This window comes from Chionomys nivalis, chromosome 9 (genome assembly GCF_950005125.1).
Source record: "Chionomys nivalis chromosome 9, mChiNiv1.1, whole genome shotgun sequence".
Taxonomy (NCBI): Eukaryota; Metazoa; Chordata; class Mammalia; order Rodentia; family Cricetidae; genus Chionomys; species Chionomys nivalis.
The window spans coordinates 67,642,190-67,666,116 of record NC_080094.1 but is presented as its reverse complement, the minus strand read 5'-3'; the positions used below and the strand labels follow the sequence as shown (position 1 = coordinate 67,666,116).

The 23,927-nt window shown below is 43.3% G+C and overlaps 1 protein-coding gene across 2 annotated transcripts in view; it reads left to right on the top strand.

Moving 5' to 3' along the window:
• The window catches only part of Mpped2 (metallophosphoesterase domain containing 2), a 180,714-nt gene that overhangs the window by 48,297 nt on the left and 108,490 nt on the right, over nt 1-23,927 (top strand). Inside the window, exon 3 of one of the 2 annotated variants that reach the window (XM_057780885.1) lies at nt 4,195-4,376. The exons of the other annotated variant lie outside the window; for it this stretch is intronic. Coding sequence (XP_057636868.1) covers nt 4,195-4,376 — 182 coding nt within the window. The remainder of the gene's footprint in view (nt 1-4,194; nt 4,377-23,927) is intronic. 2 annotated transcript variants of the gene reach the window in all.

Genomic DNA, 23,927 nt, shown 5'->3' with positions numbered 1-23,927 from the left:
GCAGCATAGCAAATTAGGCATTGGTATTCTCATTTTATAGACGGGGAGAAACAAAGCTCAAAGGAATTCAGAAACTCGCCCACAACAAATGACTCCATTAGGGTTGCAATTCAGTAGCATCTCTGAGCCATGCGTCTTTCCCTAGAGATGCAGAATCTGGAGCTAAAATCTTTTATGGGGGGAGTAAATTTTTTTTTTATTCTTTGAACATTCCATACGTTTGTACCGTGTGTATTGTACATATCTATGCAACACTACTTCCCTCGGCCCCCCCCCAGCTTACTATCCTTTTTTATTTTTATTTTTTGTTATTAATAATCTTCTGAGTCCCATTATGCTTCCCACATACACGGTGGTGTCCAGTTTTTCATTGAAGCACGAACAACCTAACAGTGGCCACATCGCCAAAGGAGGGTAACTCTTTCTTCTTCATCTGCCATAGGTTGCCAGGAGCAGCTCCAGTAGGGAAAGACCTCTACCATCCATGCTAGAATCTTAACTGGTTTGCTCTTAGACAGGTCTTGAGTGGTTAGCCATAGCTACTGTGAAGTGGTGTGTGTAGCAGCCAGATCATGTCTAGAAGTCAGCATTTCACGGCTCTCTGGACATTCTACCTGTTCTGAAATTCTTTAAGCTCCCTCTTCCTTGAAGTTCCTGAGCCATGAATGGTGAGGGCTCGAAGAGACGGCCTATCCATAGTCGAACACTGAGTTATGGATACTCAGCACATTGACTAGTTACAAGTTTCTGCATTAACCAACGTCCAACACACAAGAGGCTTCTATGATCAAAGTTAAGAGCAGCGCAGATCTATAGGTAGAACTACTGTAGTTTGTCTGAATGGAACCAAAACTACCCAAAGAATAGAACTTCAGCAACACTGGGAGAAGAGAGGGGGCTTGAGAGCTCCCTTTCCTTTGGGATGGAAATTTACGTTAGCTAGGCAGGGAATGAACAGAGTATTTAAGCATTGTATAAAGTATCGAACCAGACACTTCCATAAGATCTTGCCCTGTCTTGGGGCTTTATGATACTTGGGGGTTTGTCTTGTTTGTCATTGTTCTGTTTTGTTTTCGTCTTTCCATGTCATCTTGTTTCCTCCTGGGAGTACTCAGAAATATGTGCAAATCTCACTCTGATATCTGAATCTGGCCCTGGGGCTCCCAGGACGTTTGGTAAAATACTCACTTCCTTGGATACTTGACACAATGCTCAAGGGAAAATATCAGGTCATCTGAGAAGTCAGTAGCACAAGCAGTCAGTGGCAAAGCTGTTGAGTACAGAGGAAAACGGAGTGTGTGTCTTCCCACGAGTGGGTCTGCCTCCAGCAGAGGTCCCCATGGACATTCTTTGTAGCAAGAGCATCTGTCTGTCTTGACTTCCCTTCTCAAAGCATTTATCAGATGCCCAGTTGGGAAGTACCAGTTTCCCCTAGGGTTGTCTCAACCTTAGTTATCTCCTCTGAAACTTACTGTACCAGGCATCTTATTGTCGGTTTTGGAGTCCGTGGGTGGAGATACCTCCCTGCCCCTGACTCCCAGGTGATATTCATCAAGGTGTAGCAGGGTGTAGCCGTGGCATGGTACCCTGTCTTGTCTTCTGCAGCCATCTCCTGCTTTGAACTTGATGTTGTAGAAAAGGACCCGAGGGTCTCCAGGTCGTATGTGTATCTATTTTGTATTTGTTTTTATCTTCCCCATGGCCCTAACCCCTTTTTGTCAATCATTCCTCTATGTATCCCCAAAATGTGTGACATTTCTCTCAGATAATGTCATGCCCATAATGTCCGTGGGTGAGGTGTCTCTGCGCCTCTTTCTGTCTGATTTGGCCTCTTCATCTCATTCTGGATCAAAGTGGAAGTGAGGAATTTTCTCTCTTTTGCTTGTCCCCACCCCTATTTTTATTACCTTGAATTCCATGCATTAATTCTGGGCATGCACATGTTTCTCTGCAGGATGTAGGAGGGTGCAGAAGAAGGGTGAAGTGATTGGCATTTCCCATGGTTTCACAGAGTTCACCGTCCAACATGTAGTCAAGATGGCAGAAATGATCTGTACAGTTATTGGGTGTGTTCATGCTTGCATAGACTAACGGGGTCTGTTCACAATGGCATGTGCTACCTTCTGTCCACCTAGTTCAAAATGATGTCGTTGATGACCCCCTGAAATACTGAAGTGGACTTCCGAGTATTTTGACGCAGTACCCTTGCCTGTATCTTGGCAGAATTACAGAGGAGGGCCGTGTCTGTTGTGTTGGTTAAATAAGCACAAGGAAAGAAAGATGTGTGCACACAGACCCATGCACACTCCCAACATTCAACTCATTTCTAATGACCCAATAATAAAGTCTCCTTCAAATGGCAGTCGATTGGATCTGGATGGAGGAGTTCCATTAGAGTGAGCCGCTGAATTTTCTGTCTAGGAGCCATACCTGTCTCTTCCAGAGGGAAACACAGTCGGCTACAGTGGGAGAGTCACCCATCCTCTGGGAGAGCTACTTCCACAGACAGGAGATGTTGCTAAGACAGGAACCACTGAGCCTGAGGGGGAGAGTTGAGTGATGGAAAGATGTATTCTTTCCTATATTAAAAGATAAAGCGTCCTTGAATATAACAAGAAGGCTAGCAGGCAAGATCAGTGGGCTAGTAAACTTTCTCCGTGGTAGCAGCATATTCTCCAGGAAGAATACACCTTTATAATGTACTTTGCACGAGTTAAGCTGTTTGGAGGTTTCTGATTGGCTTGACTCCGATAACTGCGACCCGGCTCCTGACTCCCTCTTTTTCTCCTTTCTTCTTTACTTTGCTCCTTTGACCAAGATGAAAAAATTAAGCTCACATGGAAGAAATTTAAGGACTCTCTAGGCTGCATACGAATGTCCTTATTTTCTTACCGCAATTACCTTGTTAAATAGATTGTTTCTTTAAAAAGACAGAGAAAGAGAAAGACATTAAACAAACCCCGCAGAAGCATTCTGCATCAGAGGTTTGCACGTGTTTCCCCGTGTTCTCTGATGCTTGCCGACTCTCAAGGGTGGGGCTGTGATGTAAAACACGGGGTTCCTTGTTTAATGTCTTACACTCCAGTCCCACGGTGCCTAGCTGCTTCTCTGGTGACCTTCTCTTCGCCTTTGTCACTGCTGCTTTCTCTCTGTGGTCCAGCAATAAGTGCACATGGCTATAGAGAAATTAAAGGACGCTGTCGGCGGAGAGTTGATACAGTTAAACCATCCTTAACGTAGGGACAGACCTCTTAAATAATTAAAACTGTTTGCTCTGAGAGTCAGATTTGCATTTCTTTACCAAGTTTATTTAGCACACTTTGTTACACTCAATTAAACAAAAGTGTTCTGTTTCATTTTCTTTGCTTTGGGTTGATCTCTTTGCCTTTGGTTCTTACATCCCTTGTGTAATTTCACAGTGCTTGGGTCTCCGGAACAATACACGTATTAATGCATACAGAGATATATTCAAATGCATTAGAGGACGTGCCGTTTGTACTAAAGAGAATCTGCCCAGGGTATCTGAGGGTCCTTGTAACCTAAGGTGTAACCTGGGCTACAGGTAATTCCTGGTGGGAAAGACTTCACCAAGTTCTTCTAGCGTGCATTGGGTTAAAGCCCTGTTAGGAGCATTCTTTTGCCTCTCTGCAACTTGAGCAGCAAACCTCTTAGCAAAAATCTGAAGACTTGGGTGCTGAATGAGTCAGGAAAGGAAACGGAACATAACGCGCTGCTGTCTCCACAGCTCAGCTGACGGCACACGCAGGCTGCTCCCTGGAAATTAATTCATTGCTTAAGCTGTGCATCTTTAAGAATGAATGAGTTGCCCTCTTCCTAATGAGTGGTGGGATCAGTAGGAACATGATGAGAGAGAAGAGGCAGACGTTTGCTTCCTCAGTTGGGGCTCAATATCCAGAAACTTCAGTATTAATCACTATCAGTTGCTTGGGGTTTTTTTTTTTTTTCCCCCGGCTTTCCTTTTAATTTTCCTACCAGGTAAGTAACACATTTTGGATTCTCCTAGTGGGACTGTACACGAGGAATGCTGTGTTCTTCCCATCCCCCAGGGTCCCTTCCATCCTTAGGCTGGATTGTTTGGGTGTGTGCACGACAACAGTCGATATGTACGTGTGATGACTATCTCAAGGGTTCTAACATGTTTAACTGTTACGGGATCTGTTATGTCTACTTTAGGGTCGACCCCATCCCATATGACACTCCAAAACCAGCGGGCCACACGCGGTTTGTCTGCATCTCAGACACACACTCCAGAACAGATGGTATCCAGATGCCTTATGGGGACATCCTTCTCCACACAGGCGATTTCACCGAGCTGGGACTGCCCTCAGAGGTTAAGAAGTTTAATGACTGGTTAGGTAAGGAATGATTGCGTTCTGGCGGCCCCAATTAACCTTTCCCGGTCTGAGTGTCACTCACTGCGTCCTAATTGAATTAGAGCACTTGGAAACCAGCTCAGCCGTTTCTTGTATGATATGCCATGGTGTCTAGCTTTAATCCAATTTTGTTAATTAAAGATGAATTTTTAGATATTTAATTTTACTGTGCATCTTTCAGTGCCTGGCCTCGACAGCTCTGGGGCAAAGAGATGAGAAGCTTTGAAACCGATCTCCGTTCCCTCATCTTGCTTTAATGAGGACATTCATTGGCACACACAAGGCCTAGAATCATGTTTTTAATTCATTGGCTCTAGTCTTTCCAAGGTATTGTGATCAAAGATGTACAAATGGCCTAGCAGTAAGAGAATTCTTCTTGGTAACTAGAATCCATCTAGAGGTTGTGAAAGTCCCTCTTGGAAGTCCAGTCCCTCCTGAGCACTATCCTGTCCACAGCAGCTCTCTGCAGTGGCCTGCACCCTGGCCAGGACTTTGCAGACATCCTCTGCCCCAACACACTCCCGAAACAGAATATTAGACTTTCCTGAACACAGGGGATGGACCCATAGGTTCACAATTCAGCAAAACACTGGGTCTGGCGAGGGCAGCTGCCAGATATTAGCACGGCAAGGCCACCCTGGGGGTATTCACACCTGTCTGAGAAGAGAGATCTAGGGCTGGGGTACAGCCCAGTGGTAGAGTACCCGCCTACCACCTGCTCATCTGCAAGCTGCTGGGCTCAGTCCCCACGCCATAAAGGAAATAAAAAATATAAATAAAATAAAAAACAAAGAAGGGTAGAGAATTTCTGAAGACACTAAAGAAGTATGTATTGTTTCAAGCAGAAACTCATTCCAGAAGAATGGTGTCATGAATATTATGTGAGCAACGAAAATGACTCAGGAAATTTAGACAGAAACTTATTTGTTTGTTTGTTTGTTTGTTTGTTTATTATCAAACTTAAGCAAGGTATGGGAAAGTTCTAAGTTGTTGATTAGAGATGATAAAATATGTGTGATAATTGACAAATAATGCTTAGAATGTTTAAAATATATTAAGAATGAATAATAAGCTTAACTGTGAGCAGTTTGCTTTTTCTGGTGTTCATGCATGCATATCAGCTTGTACATAACTGTCATCAGAGTACAAACCTCCATCACTCTTGGCTACTTTCATTTGACACTGTTGGCAAGACTAAACATTTTAGCGTAACTTCCGTATTTATCCCTTTTAAGGACAGTGTAACAAACTGATTATACTTTTTATTTCGTAAGACATGTATTTACAAACAAACATTTAAATAGATAGGAGCATCACCTTGGGCAGCAAGAACTAAACTGTATGTTTTCTGATGTGTGTGTCTTTTTGTTTCTACTGACTTATTTCTAAGGAGAAAGGACTACTTATGGTTAAAGTCTCGAGCCGGCACTCCACAGCTCTGCTCGGCTGCTGACCGCCAGCATGTTTTTGGGCAGCAGCTGCGCTTCTTTAGCGATAAAGGATGCACCAGGCTATGGTGGGCTCGGCATCCGATTTGGGAGCTTTTATGTTTTCTGCCCTTTCAGTAGGTGCTCAGTCGTATTTAAAGCAGGCAGATATTTTAGAAGTCATTTAACATAATTATCTCATTTTTATAGATGACAGAGATGCAAAGAAGTTCAGAGGATTTTTAGTCTCACTGTGGCAGAATTGGGTGTAATCCAAATTGTTTCACTTTTTCTTTTTTTTGCCTTGGTAAACTTTTCTTTCAAGTATTATCTCTTTTTAGCTACTCTTTTTTAAAGGCTCTCTCTCTGTCTCTCTCTGTCTCTGTCTCTCTCTGTCTCTGTCTCTCTCTCTCTCCGTCTCTCTGTCTCTCTGTCTCTCTCTGTGTGTGTGTGTGTGTGCGCACAATGTCCAAGGCAATCCCTCCAGCTCCCATCTTAGCCACTCTTATCAATCACCTCCTTGCAGCTAAAGTTAGGTATTGACCGTGCTTTTGGTTTTTGTTTTGTTTTGTTTCCAGGAAGGGCACAGCCGGGGGAGGTAGCACAGAAATACAGACAGATTAGGTCCTGTTATAATCTAGTGGAGCCGCTGACCTTGGGCGTCTGAGTTCACCCCTTTCCTCCTTGGTTTCCCTCAGCAGAACTAGGATTAATACTACCTGTCTTTCTGGATTGCTGTGCAGATTAATCAGTAAATGATTGCTGGTAGTGGGTTTTGTGGGCCATTAATAATGGAATGGGGAATGTGGTGAGTGAACCATCAAGAGATATTTAAAGGGTAAAAGCAAGAAGAGGTCAGTGGAATTATTTAGTAGATTAGAAATAAACACTTGGAGATTTTATAAGGGAAAGTGCTCCATAAATGGAAATGTGCCGTAACTAAGGAAATAAAATGATAAGGAAATCAAAAGCTGAAGCCCAGCTGCACGTCAGTTCCTTTTGCCTCTCTTCCCTCTAACCCCCACCCTGATCTAGCAAGGCACCAGGGAGAGGTCTCAAGAAGGGGTGTAGCACAAGAGACCAACCAGAGTCCATGGGAAATGGGGAGAGAAGCTGGGTTCCCATAGAGAAGGCTGAGAATAGCTCACTGTTACCAGGGCAACTCAGGGTGCTCAGAGGGTGAGAGATGGCGTGTGATTACTCTGCCACTTGGTTCAAGCAGGAGCCTCTCCCCTGGAAAGGGCGCTTCCAGCCCTCTCTGCCAGGTAGACGTCAAGGTGATGAGGGCCTTTGCTACAATTTTTTGCTACAATTGGACTTTCAACTCTCACCAGCTTGGGTCATACAAGCACAGTGGCCTCTGACCGATGTTTGTTTCCTTTCTACTATCCTGATCTTTGCAAACATCGCCTTCTCTCATGCTCCATTTCTCTGTCATCGGATTGATCTGGTTCAGTGACAGGCCAGGCACTCTAAACCTGCTTGCCGAGGTTACTCCCATTTTACGGATAACTTCTCCAAGGTCATTTAGTAGATGAGAAAATTCAAAGGAGCTCGTGAGATGCCTTAGCAGATGAGGCCACCTTGCCACCAAGGGTAATGACCTCACTCCTATTTCTAGAGGGAGAAAGCTGACCTCCACAAGCTCTCCACACACACACCCTGTCACACGCGTGTTTATACATGTTTACACATATACACTATAAATAGATAGATACATGCAATAATAAATAAAGCTCTGGAGGAGCTAAGTGATCTCCACAGGTCTGCTCATGGGGTGAACACGAGGCTGTGTGACTGAGGAGCGTGACTTCGAGTCACTCATGAGCTCGTGAGCTTGGGAAGAGCTGTGGCTTCATCGGCAGCTTCACATGGAAATCGGATAGCTGTTTGACCAGATGCTAATAGTGCACGTATTTGAAAGATAGCCTTCATCTGACGGTCCTGCTCCTCTTGACTGTCACCCTGACCCACCAGCTATAAGACCTAAGAATCCCTAATGAGCTCCGTGTTGGTTCAGAGATGGCAGGCCCTCATTAGTGTGGCCATATGCCACAGGGCAGGTGTTACAAGAAAGTTATCAATATGGAGTAATTTATGAGATGAGCTGCTGGAGCCACCGAGCTAAAGCTAGCGACAGCCCAAGGGTGAGATCTCTTGTTGATCTTATAAGCACTTGAGGACACCTAGTTTTTTATTTGCTGTTTTTGATAAATGTTTAACCTCCTGACTCTTGGGAACCTTCTTTAGTAAGATGGGAAATAATAAAAATATTACTTAATGCCTATTGTGAGGTGTCCTAGTTAGGGTTCCTATTGCTGTGATGAAACATGACCAGAAGCAAGTTGGGAAAGAAAGGTGTATTTAGCTTATATTTCCACATAGAGTCCATCATTGAGGGAAGTCAGGAACTCAAACAGGACAGGACCTAGAGGCAGGAGCTGATGCAGAGGCCATGAAAGGGTACTGCTTACTGGCTTCTTCAATCTGCTTTCTTAAAGAACCCTAAGACCACCAGCCCAGGGATGGCACCCCCCCACACAGTGGGCTGGGCCCTCCCCATTGATCATTAATTCAGAAAAAGACCTACATCCTGATCTTATGGAGACATTTTCTCAATAGAGTTGCCTCTTTTCAGATAACCCTAGTTTGTGTGTCAAGTTGACGTAAGACCAGCCACATGAAGGTATGCTCTGATTCAGCTTATTGCATTCTGGTGTGTGACAGTGTGATGGTTAGTGTCACCTTGACAGAATCAAGAATCACCTGGGAGACATGGACCTAGGCAAGACCTTGGGAGCTGTCTTGATTGCCTTAGCTAATGAAGGAAGACCCACCCGTTATGGGCAGCACCATTCCCTGGCTGGGATCCCAGAATAGAGAAAGGAGACAGAGAAGCAATGGGCATCCATTGCCTTTTGCTTCCTGATTGTAGGTTCAATGGGACTAACTACTTCAGGCTCCCGCTGCCTTAACTTCCTCTCTATGATGTGGAGGAGGAGAGCCGCTTGTTCGTCCTGGCCTCCTGACTAGCTTAGCCCCGAAATAACCACACAAAAATTGTATTAATTAAATTACTGCTTGTCTCTAGCTTCTTATTGGCTAACTCTTAAATTAATTTAACCCATTTCTATTAATCTGTGTATCGCCACGTGGAAGTGGCTTACTGGCAAAGATTCTGCATGTCTGTCTCTGGCGGCTCCAGTGTCTCTCCCTCTGTCTTCCTCCTCCCAGCATTCCATTTAGTTTTCCCCACCTAGCTCTGTTCCCCTACAGCTCTGCTATAGACCCAAAGCAGTTCCTTTATTAACCAATGAAAGAAACACATAGAGAGAAGGACCTCCTACACCAATGATGGACTATACTTCTCATAAGACAGAATACGCCCTTACATTACTTTAGTGGGAATGTTTTAGCACGACTACAGAAAAGAAACTAAGACAGCTGTCCACAGTTACTGCAGAGCTGAAGCTAAGAGAGTCTGCAGCACAGGCTTCAAGATGCAGAAACTCAAAGTGGCTGACCCAGGAGAATAAGATGTTTGGAGCCAAACCTCCCTCTCCACAGTGACACAGTGTTTAGGCTGGAAGAGCCCTCAGACACCTCCTTATCTAGAACTGGAGAAGTCAAATGAATTGCCCAGGGTCACTCAGTAAATGGCCAAATTGGGACTAGAACTTTGGAGGTGGCAGGGTGGGATGGGTCAACTAACACATCTTCCCTATGAAGAGTAAGTTTCTCAGGCTAGCCCTGTTCATGTATCCATGTAGTCCTCTGGGTAACTCGTCAGGGCAGTAAGAACTAAAGTATCATTAACTAGTTAAGGGCATACAACTAGGAAGTGACCTTAGGTTTGGATCTGAATCTATCAGACTCCAAGTTCCAACTGACTGATCACCACCCCGATCTGCTGTCTTTACAGAGAAAAGCTGCTTCCCACTCTTCCTAGCTGCTGTCTTCTAGGGAACCAGCCCAAGGCTAGAAAGACAAGTGTTTTCTAGGGCCAAAGAGAATTGTGGGAAAGGGACATAGAGACATCTTTCTTTCCCAGTTTAAAAAGGGATGATAGTTAAATGATGTGGCACAAATAATGAAAACCCAGAGGCAGACACTGGTTCAAGCTGAAGATCAGCAAAAGGCCACTAGAGCAAGCCTACATCTACCAAGGATGGGAGACTGCAAGCTGAGCCCCGAGCCTCTGTCTCCTCCTGTCTTATAGTCCCCTTTAGTGCTGGGATTAAAGGGCTGTGACTCCCTAGTACTGGGATGACAGGTGTGAGCCACCACCACCTGGATATGTTTCTGCGTTGATCTTGTGTAGCCTAGGGTGGCCTTGAACTCACAGAGATCCATCTACCTCTGTCTTCCAAATCCTGGGATTAAAGTTGTCTGCTACCACTGTGTGGCCTCTAGTGACTTAGTTTTCCTCTCTGATCTTTAGGCTCGCTTTATTTATTAAGACACTAATGATATACCACTATAAAACGATATAGTCCTAATATAGTCCTGTCTGTATTGAGCAGGCAGATACTGCACAACTGAGCCAGGGCCCCGCCACCCAAACACAATAGTTCCTTTTGCCACCCTGGCAAAAAATGAATCCCCAGTCACAGCTTTGGGTTAAACTTGTTAACGACAAAGTAGCTGTCAGTTAAAATGTGATTATTTTTATTGCTTTTTTTCTTAAATTCTGAACACCAGTGGCCTCTAATACCACCTTCCCTGGAGGTACGTTTTATGAGGTGTCTTTTCGCGTTGCTGTCGGCCGTGTCTTCTCCCCACCAATGCCTGTTTACGAGCGCTCATCACTGTTCACTTGCTTTCTTCTGGGCTGGCTTCTTGTTTTCAGCTTACGTCTGGAAGGCCTCTTGTTTATTGTACACATGCTGGTAGCGGCTGTACCAGGGGTCTTCAGGGGTTCTTATTTGATTGCTTAGCCCCTTTGTCATAGCCAACTTTCAGGGGCTCCCCCGCATCGAGTTCCTTCCCGCTCCCCACATGCAGCATGCCCCTCCCAACTCTCTGCTTTGTAAACCCTGTTTCTGATTATTTATAGAACCTTCTTAGGAGAGCTCACTCATCCCTAATGATCGTTGAACGGTTGCTTTCTAACTTAACACAGTGGCCAGACATCTGTAGAAGCCATCCTGTGGCTGAAACAGAATCATTTGCCTGTGTTTCACTCTGCTGGACAATGGTGTGCCCCTAACGGGGGCTCCTCAAACACCTGATGTACACAGACGTTGGTTGAATCACTGAAGTAATGAACATAAACTATCAGACTTTTCGTCCTGTACTTTGGCCCAGACATTAAAATCGCGTAAGTGTACTTCCAGTCTTTGCCTTCCCTCCCCGCTCTATTCTTCTCCTAAAACCTTTCCTAGCATTCAGTTCCTTGGTGCTAGTGGCTGGCATAGTGTGCAGAAGTATTTAATAAGCATTTGCTTCTGCTGCTGCTTGCCTTATGACACAATAAATTGTGAATACAAAGGGTTTGTGGTCTATTCTTACAGCTGAAAGTTCATACATTGTAATAGAGTGTAAGAGAGCTCTTCTAACATAGTCCCAATTCCGTGAACCTAGAATAGGGCTTTTCTTTGGCTTGGAATATCACTGAATACCTCTGAGCTTCAGTTCCTCTAAGACCAAGAGGGAGAATGCAAACGCGTCCAGGACTGTTTTGGGAATGTTCTGTTTGTAGGAACATCGTATGAAGGATGGTTTTAGCTGTGAGTCTGTAACCAGCATCTCAGCTGTAGGCACAGATCAATTTTGCTCCATTCCAAAGACCATGTTCCCTTTCCTGTGATCTTGCTGTTGGTACAACAGGAAAAGCTCTCACAGCCTCAGCTGTTATCTTCATCTATGTCTTTCATGTGTTCATACTTATAGTTTAGAAAGCAGAGATTGTGGTAGGAAGGAAACAACACCTGTGAAGAGACGTAACCGCGTGAATCTTGATATGAGTCCTCATGGAAGGTTTTCTTTTTCTGCTCTTCTTCTAACACACGCACAGGCACTTGCACACACACACAAATACCTTCTGCAGAAAACATCAGTGCTGTTTTGTAGCAGTTCCTTAACAAAATATAAACAACTTTCACGTCAGGCAGGATGCCTTGAATATCTTCCCTGAAGAATACTTTGATAGTAAGATACATGTGTGTTAATTTTAGAAGTCCAAATATGTGAGCATGCACAAAGTTGAAAATACACGTGTCTCTGCAGTCCCATCTCCAGAGTAATTAATAGTTGGCAGACATCATCTTGGAAATGTTTCTACTTTCATTTCTGTTTTGAACACCCTTAGTAACAAGACATCTATGTTCTCTGAGGGCTTTAACGACAATTAAAAAAAAAAAAAAGCTTCACAGGGCTATACATGTTAATTTGTAACTTAAAAAACATAGCCTGCCATGCTTTGCTTGTGGCAGTGTGGCACTCTGCTGAATAGGTGCTCTGTCATTTGTTAGTCCCATCTCTACCACTGGACACCTAGGGTGTCCCCAGGCGTCCGTTACCATGGGCACTGTCCTGGTGAGCATCCTTCTTGCTCTACCCTGCAAACATCATGAATTACATTTGTGGGGTTTATTCCTAGGCATAGAATGGCTCCTTCCAATAACATATATTGTTAAGAAAAACGTTTTTATTATGTGGTACCACGTTTCCTGTGTGAAGACTGCTGTGTCTCTTTAATATTCTTGGTATTTGAGAATCTGTGGCACGTGATTTTGAATGACCTTGTTGGAAGCAAATCTTCAGCCTTTAAGTGCTTTTAGAAAGTGATTGCACATTATTTTTGTTTCTAATTTTGAAAGCTTAGGTGGTTGTACTTGGAATTTTCTTTGGGCTTCCAACCAGCTCCCAAATAAAGACATGGAGACTTATTAATTATGAATGCTCGGCCTTAGCTTACACTTGTCCCACCAGCTCCTTTAACTTAATTGAATTGGTTTCTATTTATCTACGCTTTGCCTCAGGGGCGTTTTACCTTTCTTTCCTTCTGTATGTCCTACTTTCCTGCTTCCTCTGTGTCTGTCTGGTCCCTGACATCCCCCTGGTTGTTTTTTTTTTTTTTTTTTTTTTTCTCTTTCTTCCTTCAAGCCTAAATTTCTCCTCCTCCTTACTCTCCCTTCCCAGAAGTTCCACCTATACCTCCTTCCTGGCTATTGGCTTTTCAACTTTTTATTAGATCAGTCAAGTGTCTTAGGCAGACAAGGTGAAACAGCAACACATCTTTACAGAATTCAATAAACGCAACACATTTCTACATAGTTAAACAAATGCAATACATATTTACATAAACAAATGCAACACATCTTTGCATAGTTAAACAACTCTTCCACAGCAGGTCTTTGTTTTTAAAAGGTAAAAAAAATGATACAGAAAAAAAAATTGAGATTGACAGTAAAGTATATCCCATAGCCCACACATAACAAGGCTGTACATAGTGTGTTGTAACATGTGTGTATCTAGTCTTGTCATATAGAGATAGTATGCTATCAGGAACAGTGTGAGTACTGAGTGCAATCTGCTGTGTTTAAATTCTGCTTTAACCTTGTTAGTCATGTGATCTTTGGTCCATTCATCTGTGAAAGGAGAAATATTACTAGTTAGCAGCGCCGAACACAAGGATTGTTATGAGATTAAATGAGATAAAGCATGCCCAACACATTGAGGTAGTGTCCTAGCTGGCCATCTATTGCTGTGATCAAATATTCTTACCAACGGCAACTTGAGGACAGGATTCATTTGGCTTACACGTCCCTGTTACAATCCATGACTGTGATACAGTTGCTGAGGGAGGTCAGGCAAAGCTAGAGGCAGGAAGTCATACAGAGGCCACGAAGGAATGCTGCTCACTGGCCTGTTGTTCATGCCTTGCCTGCTTCTTTCTACAACCTAGAACCCCCTTCTCAGGGGTGTTGCCTCCTGCAGTGGCCTGGGCCCTCCCACATCAATCATTAACTAAGAAGCTACCTCATAGACTTACCTACAGGCCAATCTGATAGAGGCACTTTCTCAATTGAAGTTCCCTCTTCGCAGATGACTCCAGCTGTGTCAAGTTGATAAACAAACCAGGTAGAAAATGATGAAGAAAGGTGACCTGCCACTTCAGTGTTTCCAAAATGTGCCTCATATCCTTCCTACTTTTTTGCTACATCTTTCCTGTTCCTTGGGAGGGCATAAGAGGAGAGGAATTGAGGACAACAGGACTTCTGAGGAAGTGAAGTTGTAGTCCCTGTGCTACATGGCCACTGGCTCACTTCCCCTTCTGCAGGACAGAGAAACTGAGTTGTTCTCTGGTTCCACCTGCCCATCAGAGACCTGCTACTGCCCACTCTGTAAGCATGTCAGACCAGACACACATGGCATCCCAGGTTCTGGCTGATTTCTGACCCCCTGGTAGAGGGGTCCCCTTTCCATCTCCCACCATCTCTCTGCCATTCCTTATCTTTTTCTCATCACTTGCTTTCCCCTCCATGGTCCCCATTCCTCCTTCCAGAATGACCCTTACAATTCCAGCACACCAGACTCCAGCCAGGTTATCAGGCACAGGGTTTAATTTATGTCTAGAGTCTTCGTATGCTTCCAGGGCATGACGTGGTTGTTTAAGGAGTTTGAGTAGTTTTAGACAGCTGGAATTGTTAGGAAGTGGAGTTGGTGGACCAAGCAGGTTGCAGTCGGCCATTGTGAGGGAAAACGTGGCAAAGTGAGGTCTGCTCAGTAGGGAGGCGCTTGGCACATGCCAAAGAGGAGAGCCCAGCGTGAATGAGGTGTGCAACCTCGCAACAGCATCCAGTCACAGTAGACCTGATAGAGAAGTAAAGAGAGGCACTTCTAAGATGGGACATAGGTGCTTCTCCCTGTGATTTCCAGAGGAACCTGAGCCAGAGTCCCATAAATCTGGTCCTTATGTGGGGTGTTTAATATCTACAACACTTCTTACTGTTTATTCAAAAATATAGTATCGGCCATGCTATCTTTTTCAGTTGTTGTTTTGTTTTTTCATTGTCTGAAAATCTAGTGTTTCCTCAGGTTCTCATGATGAGCCTACATAATCTATCCTGTGGTCATCATACATCTTGTATCACTGTCTGTAATAATATCAGAAAAGAGGGTTTGCTTATTCCCAATAACAATCGATTCATGCTCATTAACTAATTGTCTTTATGCTGAAGAGAATTTGTTTTAGAAATGAATTATTTTATGATTTTTCTAATTCATATATCGGTACATTTTCTCAGTAAAGACAAACTTAAAGTGTGGTCCAGATTGGGTATAGAATTAAGTTAAATTCCTTGGAAAGAAACTGAAGCTAAACACTTTCTAAAATGAGCGGCTTTGGGTTTCATCCCATTAGACGGACTCCTTGGTGACCCAAGGGCACGGTGACAGGTCTTCTGTGATCCATGTGAACCTGTTCCTCTGTGTTATGGGTAGCCATTTTCTTAAATTACATTAATTATAGTGCCTGTAATTTATATGACAGCTTTTATACAAAGAACTCAAAGTATCTTTGGATATATTAGCTCATTAATGCTCTATAATGGTCCGGGGAGGTTGATGTGAGCAGACAACATTAGCTCTGTCTTACTGACAGATGGATGGAGACTCAGAGAGGTGGGAGGACAGCCTGGGGTCACACGGCAGCCAGTGCAGGAGCTGGGCAAGAGCCAAAGTTACAGGACTTCTCTTTATGCTTCTAGCTCTGGACTCTAAAACTCAATGTGTTTTCCCTTCCTGAGAGAGCTGTACTCCTCAGGGCAAGAGGCAGACATATACTCCTCACGACACCAGCTTAAGAGAAAAAGCTAGGTCAAAATTTCCCTTTAAAATGATGAGTTAGTAAAGCATTTTATTATTTTTAAATTGTGTTGTTAGAATAAGAATGAAATTCTTTAGAACGACCAACTTTTCCAAAACCCAACCAACTTCTCCAAACCATTTAATCCGAAATAGAAATGTGAGGCCCCCTCCATCCTGATTCCCAATCTTAGAGCAGGGTCCTTGTATCTGGAACATGTAGGGAGAGGCCAGACATGGTGGCCCAGACATCTAATCATAACAATCTGGAGACGAAGACAGGAGGATTGAGAATGAAGCCATCCTGGGTTACAAAGTAAGACCTCATTAAGGAAAAGGTAGAGGGGAGAATGAGAGAATGAATAAATAAAAGGATGTGCCGGGCTTGGTGGCATGAGCCTCTTGTTCCAGAACTCAGGGCATTGAGACAGGAGGATCATCGTGAGTTCTGGGTTGCATAGAAAAAAAATCTGTTCAAAAAATAAGTAAATAGAAAATAAAATAACACAAAGAACATTTAATCCTCAGAAAGGTATTTGCAGGCATTCTAAAAGGGGAGGTCTGGGAGGAGTTGGGGGAGAGGAGGTGAATAAATATTGTATAAAATTCTCAAAGAACTAATAAAATAATTTAAAGACTGTACTTTGTCTTGTCCTCCAGCTTTTATGCCTGCCAGCACTGTGCCTTGGCAGAATCAGTACTCAGTAAACTGAATAATAAATATTTGTTAATGTTGGTTCCACTACCTAAATACATTCTCATCCTCTTTCTTCTGAGACTTCTGTTCACTCTTTAATGCCCACTTCAAAAGTTCCCTCTGTTACAGAACTCTCTCTGGCCTTCCTACGTCTTCTCTTCCCCCATCCTGTGTCCAGATCTCAGGCGTACCAACTGTTACAGCTTCTGGACTCCTCTCTTGATGGATGGAGTCACTAGTGAGGTCTTTAGGAATTGATAGCCTTTCCATCAGTGCCTACTTTTCTCCACATTCTTCTTATGCTTCCCTGTGTGAGGGGTGTGGCTTCCCTTTCCAAACTCTTCTCTGTGTGAAAGAGAGGTCTTCCCAGATCTGGGCAAAGCTTAAGGACCACCCTTGGGAGATGACCAGTGTCATGCAAATGTTAGAGATGACTGTCGTTTGCTAGTTAGCATCCCTTCCTATCACTGTCCTAAGTCAGAGACATTCCAGGATGCGGTGAACCTCTTCGATGAGGACTGAAATCTCATAGCCTTTGCTTTGGCTTTGAACTTGCTGTTGCTGCATAGATCACGTCTATTTCAATCCCCCCCACCGCCTTCCCCAGTCTGTCTGCCTATTGTTTCCAGGAGTCTTGATTCCATCTGTCCCCTGGGTTTTTGAATGACATTTCTATGGCCTTTTTAGCTCTGTCGAGTCTCGGTTCTGCTTCTAGTATATCACTCGACTCCCTGAATCTTGTCATCTCCCCTCCCCACCTTTGACTGATAAATTTTCATTATTGGTTTTACGTGAACCTCTTCAGGGTTCCACACTGCCTGACCCCTGTGGTCACTTAGTGATTACATGCGCCAGCTGAGGTAATTTATTCACTTTGTTTTGGTGTGAACATGTCCCATGGGGCTTGTAACTGTTGTAATCACTTGACCCTGGTGACTGTTAAATGCTTTAAACACAGTTATTTTAAATTTATAATTGTTTTCATTAAAAATCCCTTCTAGTAACATAACTGACCTTGCTGTCAGCATGGCATTATGTGCAGGAAGAAGAAATGAAAATATTATGATGCACATAATACAGTGGTCATCAGAGATGCGTGGCAAATCATTAGCTTATTGTCCACATTCTACTCGGAGTCCTGCAAGGCAGATGAAAGGGAAGGGCATAATTACAGCAGTCTCCCTGTAATTCAATACGGCTATTCCCACATGCAGGCCAGGCTAGCAGCCTAGGGACTGGAAAGTGCTGAGGAGTCTGAGGTGAAGTACCCAAAGGGCCCCATGAGGTCAGGCTCATTGCCTGGCTAGATAGTACTTCTCACACTAGTGGGTAGGCCTGATGAATTTTGTTTTTTAATTCATATTTATTTTTTAGTTTTCAATTTGACATATTTTCAAGTGTCATATAAGTTTCAGGAATAATGCAGTGAACTCCCATGTGTCTTCCACGTGGATTTTCCAGTGTTGATGCATTTGCTCTTCTCTCACCCTCCCGAGTTTTCAATTGCTGGATCTTCCTGATATAAGCAGACGTCCTGGCCATACGTACTTCAGTGAGTTCAAAGAATAGGAGTGTTAATTTGCATGGACTCACTACACTGATCAAAGTCAAGAAATATGAGTTGATATAATTCTATTTGCACACCTTTTCCAAATATTGATGGCTGTAAGGCTAATACAGTTGTGTGTGTGTGTGTGTGTGGGCACACACGTTTGTATCTGTATGAGAGAACATATCTGTATGTGTGTGAAGGTCAGAGGACACTGTTCCTCATCGTCCACATTGAGACGGATCTCTCTTGTTCATTGCTACGTACTCCAGGGGAGCTGGCCGTTCCCATCTGGAGCTTCTGTTTCTGCTCCCGTCTCACCGCAGGACGCCGAGATTAAAAGCGGGCACTTCCATGCCCCACTTTACTTTGGTTCTGAGGATTTTAACTCGGATCCTCATGCTGCTGTAGCTACTGAACCAACTCTCCAGCTCCAACCCTGTTCTTTATAGTAACTTTGTTTTTTATTTGCTGTGCCAGGATCTAGTTCAGAACCACAAATTGCAATTGGCTCTAGAAATCCAACTAAACCAAGTAGCAGTTTCTCACCTTCTTTTCTTAAGGAAAAGACTGGTGTAATGGAAGCCTTATCCTATGAAAGTGTTTTCGAGTTTAAAATTATAGGTTTAAGTGTTTCTGGGTAGTAAACGACAAGGAAAGGATACTGGTCGTTATTTTATAAATATACTTATTTCATTTGAGCCTCCTAAATACCAAGTCATTCTTGATGAGTAGCGACAGCGGGAACAGTTTCGAGAGGTGACTGTGTTCTGGATCTGAGACACAGTGTGCTCCCAACTCTGCGCTTTGTAGCAAACAGGAAGGATGCGGGTGGGACTCTAGGCTCTGAGGACCGGAATGGAAAGAGGCCGCACTTGTCTCATTTCAAGCATTTGCTTTGCACTGGCAAAGACTAGAAAACATGGCTGTAGTTCAGTCACCTGTCCTTTTTGACTCCCAAAGATGCTACCCGGTGTCTCAATTACAAAATTTGTGAAAATTGGTAACAAAATATCACACGACATTTGAAAGAAAGGCTTCTAGACGTCTGCCCAGCATATGGTAACTGTGAAAATCAAAGGTCCTTGCTAATGCATCTGGTGGACCTGTAAGCCTGAGAACTCACATGCAGTGTGTGTTCCTGGCCTGGCTGAGTCAGTCCCTGTAGAAAATTGAAGACGCTTTCTAGATTTGTGAATTTAAAAGATATGACAACAAAAGTCTTTTTTTTTTCCGAAACTTTACTGTAAAGAACTTGCAGACAAAAAAAATAAAAAAAATCACAGCAAGGTTAGCCAAACCCCAACTATACTCATCTCAATGAACTTCTGTCCAGTTAGAACAGCCACACAGAAGCTTCGGAACTCCATCCTGGGTCACACATGATTATTGAGAATCTCTGAGGGACACTCAGAACTCTACTCAGATGGGGAAAGCTTGGCTCAGAACACACAATTACATTCTTGTATTTGTTTTTCTTTCCTTTTTGTTCCATGAGTAAGCGAAAGAAGCTGAGGTAGTTTTGCATGTTAGTTTAAAATGATCTACTGTTTTCCTAGTATGTTATTCCTGGTCAGGGATGCTGGTTGTCTAGAAATCCCTTTTGTGCAGAGTGTGAAGGGTCACCCCGCGGGCCCTGTGGACCCATACTTAGTTCATGGTAGACAGTATCACTAATGCCACAGTGCCGAGAACTCTAGTCTTCTCTGTTGATAGATGTGTCCCCAATGAATATGCATTTTGTTTGCTGGTCTGTGCCACCGCATTTTATTGCCTCTGCTTGGTGAGTGTCTTTGTGCTGGCATTTGCTCTTCTCATCCTCCTACCTTTTGTGTGTCATGTCCATATGTAGTATTTTGAAGCAAGGGATATTTAAAACATTTGTGTTTTAGTAGCCTATAAAACGTGCATGCTTATAAATATATGAATTTCCTCAATCAAAATGTCTTTAAATTTAGATATTTAGGTGATTTTTTTTAATGATGTGCCAGAAAAGAACATCATTTTGTGGGAAATAAGTGTTGGTGTTGGTCATCTTGCATGTCTCAGCTTTGTTTACATTTGCAGCCTGTATTAGAACAGCATTTGCTGCATCCAGAGTAAATAATTAAGCAGCTATCACATGCATTTTTGATCTACCAGACTTAGATGTTATTGTGACAAATTTCATATGCATTATGAAACTGAAGCAAACTTTTTCCCACAGGGTTTTTTAACTCTGCTCAAATTTCGGAATTAGGGAACAAAACTGACCATCCAAAAACACAGCAGACAAAGAAAAAAATTGCATTTCTCTCTTGTCTAGGTAAACTGCGCTGTCTTTCTTCTCCTGGTCACGTGCATGGTTCTCAGTTAGCTTTTGTGCTTCTCTTCTCGGTTTGAGAATAGGGGAAACAGTTGCTCTCCCTTGTTTTGAAGATACCGTAAAGCAGAGGACCTCTGAGCTGGGAGTCCTCTGTAAAATGTCAAGAGTGCAATGGTCTTGGTTCTATTTCCTGCCTCTGTTGATGGCATCATTCAGTTGCCTGGGATTCAGAGTGTACAGAACTCTGGGCTCTTATTTCCCTCTGTCGCTTGAATTTGCAGCTGACAGCCAGCCAGCCACTGGCTCAGACAGTACTTGTGCTGGTGACGGCATGGGTAACGGTGATAGCTCCCTTTCAGGAGCTGAAGAGCTTAGCCAGTTAGCATTGCAACTAGAGCAGAGAGCCCTGTGAATAATAACCACATAATAACGGGATTTGAACCTGAGGCCCACAGAGGTGCGTGCCATTGGGTGCAAGCTTCACCTGTGAATGTGGATACAGTGTTTAAAGTTTAGTCCTGTCTTCCTTTGGCTTATCGTGTTTGCCATTTTGCTCTTTGGGTTTATTTCTTGGTTAGTGGGCTGCAAAGATACCTATGAAACAACCAGATCGCGGAATCCTTTACTTTTAGGACTTTTAAGTCATTACGACCATATTACATTATTATGCAACCAAGTTCATCTAGTATAAACCGCTTTGGAGAGAGTTGTCAGTGGTCTGTGGCAATTGTACAGGGAGTGGCCATGCACAGGAGGCTACTAGGAATGATTGCCAGCTCTCCACAGTTTGAACACTGTTACTGGATGCTGGGAAGCAATCAGAGCGTCTCAGAGTGTCTGCTGACTCTCATCTAATAGTGTAGATTAGATCCAGAAAGGTCCCTTGTATGGGTCTTTCTAGTTTTTCTCCGTGCAGCTCCTTATTGTTGGCCATTATCACCTCAGTTTGCAGATGTAAGCTTTCAACTTGTCCTTGCCTGGGGTGCAGTTCAGGGATGATGAGCATGAATTTACTGCTCACAAGTCATTTGTATGAGCATGTCTTTGACTCTTTTTATAAGACACAATGCAGTTCAGACTGCATTCACAATGCAGTAGTGTAAATTGTCAAGATGGAGCTTACAGACTGGTGACAGGGCTCGGTGTGTGAATCTATACTTCCTGCCATTCTGACAACCTGAGTTCCATCCCTGGGACCCACATGCCAGAAGGAAAAAATTGACTCCCAAAAGATGTCCAGTTGCCCTCTGACTACACACACACACACACACACACACACACACACACACACTTTTCTCTTCACCACAAATAAATACATGAATAAGAAAAGATATAGAGTAGCATACATGCTTATTAGGAAGGGTCACGGGGCTGGAGATGGCTCTGCAGTTATGAGTGCTGACTGCTCTTCAAAAGGACCCAGGTTCAATTCCCAGCACCCATATGACAGCTAACAGCTGTCTTTAACTCCAGGACCTGACATCCTCCCACAGACATTCGTGCCGGCAAAACACCAATGCAAATAAAATAAAAATAAAGAAATCATTAAAAAAAAAAGAAGGGTCATGCTTCTCAGTAATAGCTCAGACATGGTTGCCCTTGGGCACATGTAGAGACTTCCTCTCCTTTTACAGGAGGAGGAAAGAAGAAGAAACTTGCTGTGGATGTCCTTGCCTTCCTTTCTTATTTCTTATTTTTATCAGAGGTGGAGATTCAGGACTGATATTGCCCCTGTCCTTAGATAAAGGTCTTTCCTTTCTCATCAATAATCTTTCCATCACCCACAGAGTGTGAAAAACCTGCCAACTGGGCAAGGGCACACCCCAGACATGCAGGTTCATCTTCCAGCAGGGCTCCTGTCACTTTTAGACTTGGAAAATCTGGAGTTTCTGCTGTAGCTGCTTCATTGAACATCAAGCATGCAGTGCACAGCATCCATCTTCAACGTCGAGCATCTCTCCTCTGTGCTACTCTAGCCCGTGTGTGTGTTTGCCTCTATTCTTTTAGGGAAAAAAAAGTGCTTATGGTATTAGGAAAATATGTCTGGTATTTATAATACTGTTTCCTTGTGCCCTAGTGTGAAATACAGATACACACCAACTAACAATGGCTATAAAAATGAAATCTTGCACAGAATCACACCCTCCCTCCCCACGCAGCAGGAATAATGCTTTGGGGGTTGGAGATGAGCTATCTTAATGATAAGGTAGGAGGGGAGGCAGTAAAGGGTGGGTCATAGCAGCTCAAGAAGTGGGGAGGGGCACGCGCTGCAAATTTTAGTATAATGCATAATGTTGGAAGATATCTTACCCCATCATAAAGATTAGCAGGCTGTGTAATTCAATTTAAAATTGGTTGGCGTGTCCTGACTATTACAAAGCTCTTCTTTTTTTGTTTTATCATCATCGCATTATTTTATGTCTTACCCCAGTAGAGAATGGAGCATATAGTGAAATGAGACAGAATCCCCTTCCAGTGGTCCCACCTCTTGGAGAAATTGTTGATGAGTGGAAGAGATTACCTTAAAATGAGTTAAGAAAATGCTTGCTCAATTGAATGCTTCCTTGTTTTATTTTTCCCTTTCTCTCTTTTTTAAATGTAAAATGAATTTCTTCTGAGCAAGCAACTGTTAAGAGTGAAATTCTTTTAAAAGCATTTGCTGGACACAGGGCTTGATTCTCAGAATTCCAGCGTTAGCAATTATCTCCAGTAGAGTTGGCATTGCTGTGTTATTGCAAACCCAAAATGCAGTAACTTATGTTAATACAAAACTGACAGACCCATGTCTGATGGCAGTTACCCATACTGGGGGGTTAATAAATGTGCCTAGGATTGCTATCTTGATTTTCTTTATTACAAGAAAAATGGGCTGCTTCCTAAACAGTGCCTCCTGCTTCTTGCGAGCAGCCTCAGTGACTCGCTAGCCAATGGTTTTGGTTCTAGTGTCTCATGAGCTCTTCTCAGTTAGGCATTCTTATTAGAGAAATGCCAAGTCTGTTGGCCAAATTAGCATGTGAACCATATGCGTGTACACACATACACACACACACACACTCCCTTAAATGAAATTCGGCAAATAGTGGTAATGAGCCTGAATGCAAGAGAAGAGGACTTGGAATATGAACAGGCACCACTTTCTTCTCACATCCTCATCTCCCCTTTATTGTAGGGGGAGATCTGAACCCATTTTCTTCATGTTCAGAGATGGCTTCAGAGAAACAATGCAGAGTTCATGCCATTGGCTAACTCTGACTCTCTTTGTTGAGAAGTAACCTCGTGTCTATCCAGAATCAGTGGAAGAGATGTTATGATTGATTAGCAATGTGTGCCACGCTGTAGGACAGGGGCACAACTACTCACATACTGTATCTTTACTAGTTCTGGCTTCGTGGCATTCATCTTAGGTCACGTGATGTGAATGATCTCTGACTATGATAGGAAGTTGGCAAGCTTAAAAGGTATGTCGGCTTTTTGAAATTTTTTTCCTACTGTTTATGGAGAGTCTACAATGTCAAAGTCCTTATCAGAAGGTTCCTGAAGTAACTGCAGTTTTGGCTTGGTGATACTGTTAAATCTCCTTTACATAGTAGGGTGTTCATGCATATTGTATTCTGTGTCTGTTGGTGGTGGTTCTCAGCATGTCTGTGAGGTAACCCAAGGTTAGTGGATAAGTAAGGCTTGCAAGAAGACGAGAAAAAAAATGCAGCTTCTCTGATATAATACAGGAAGCAGATTATCTTTGGTT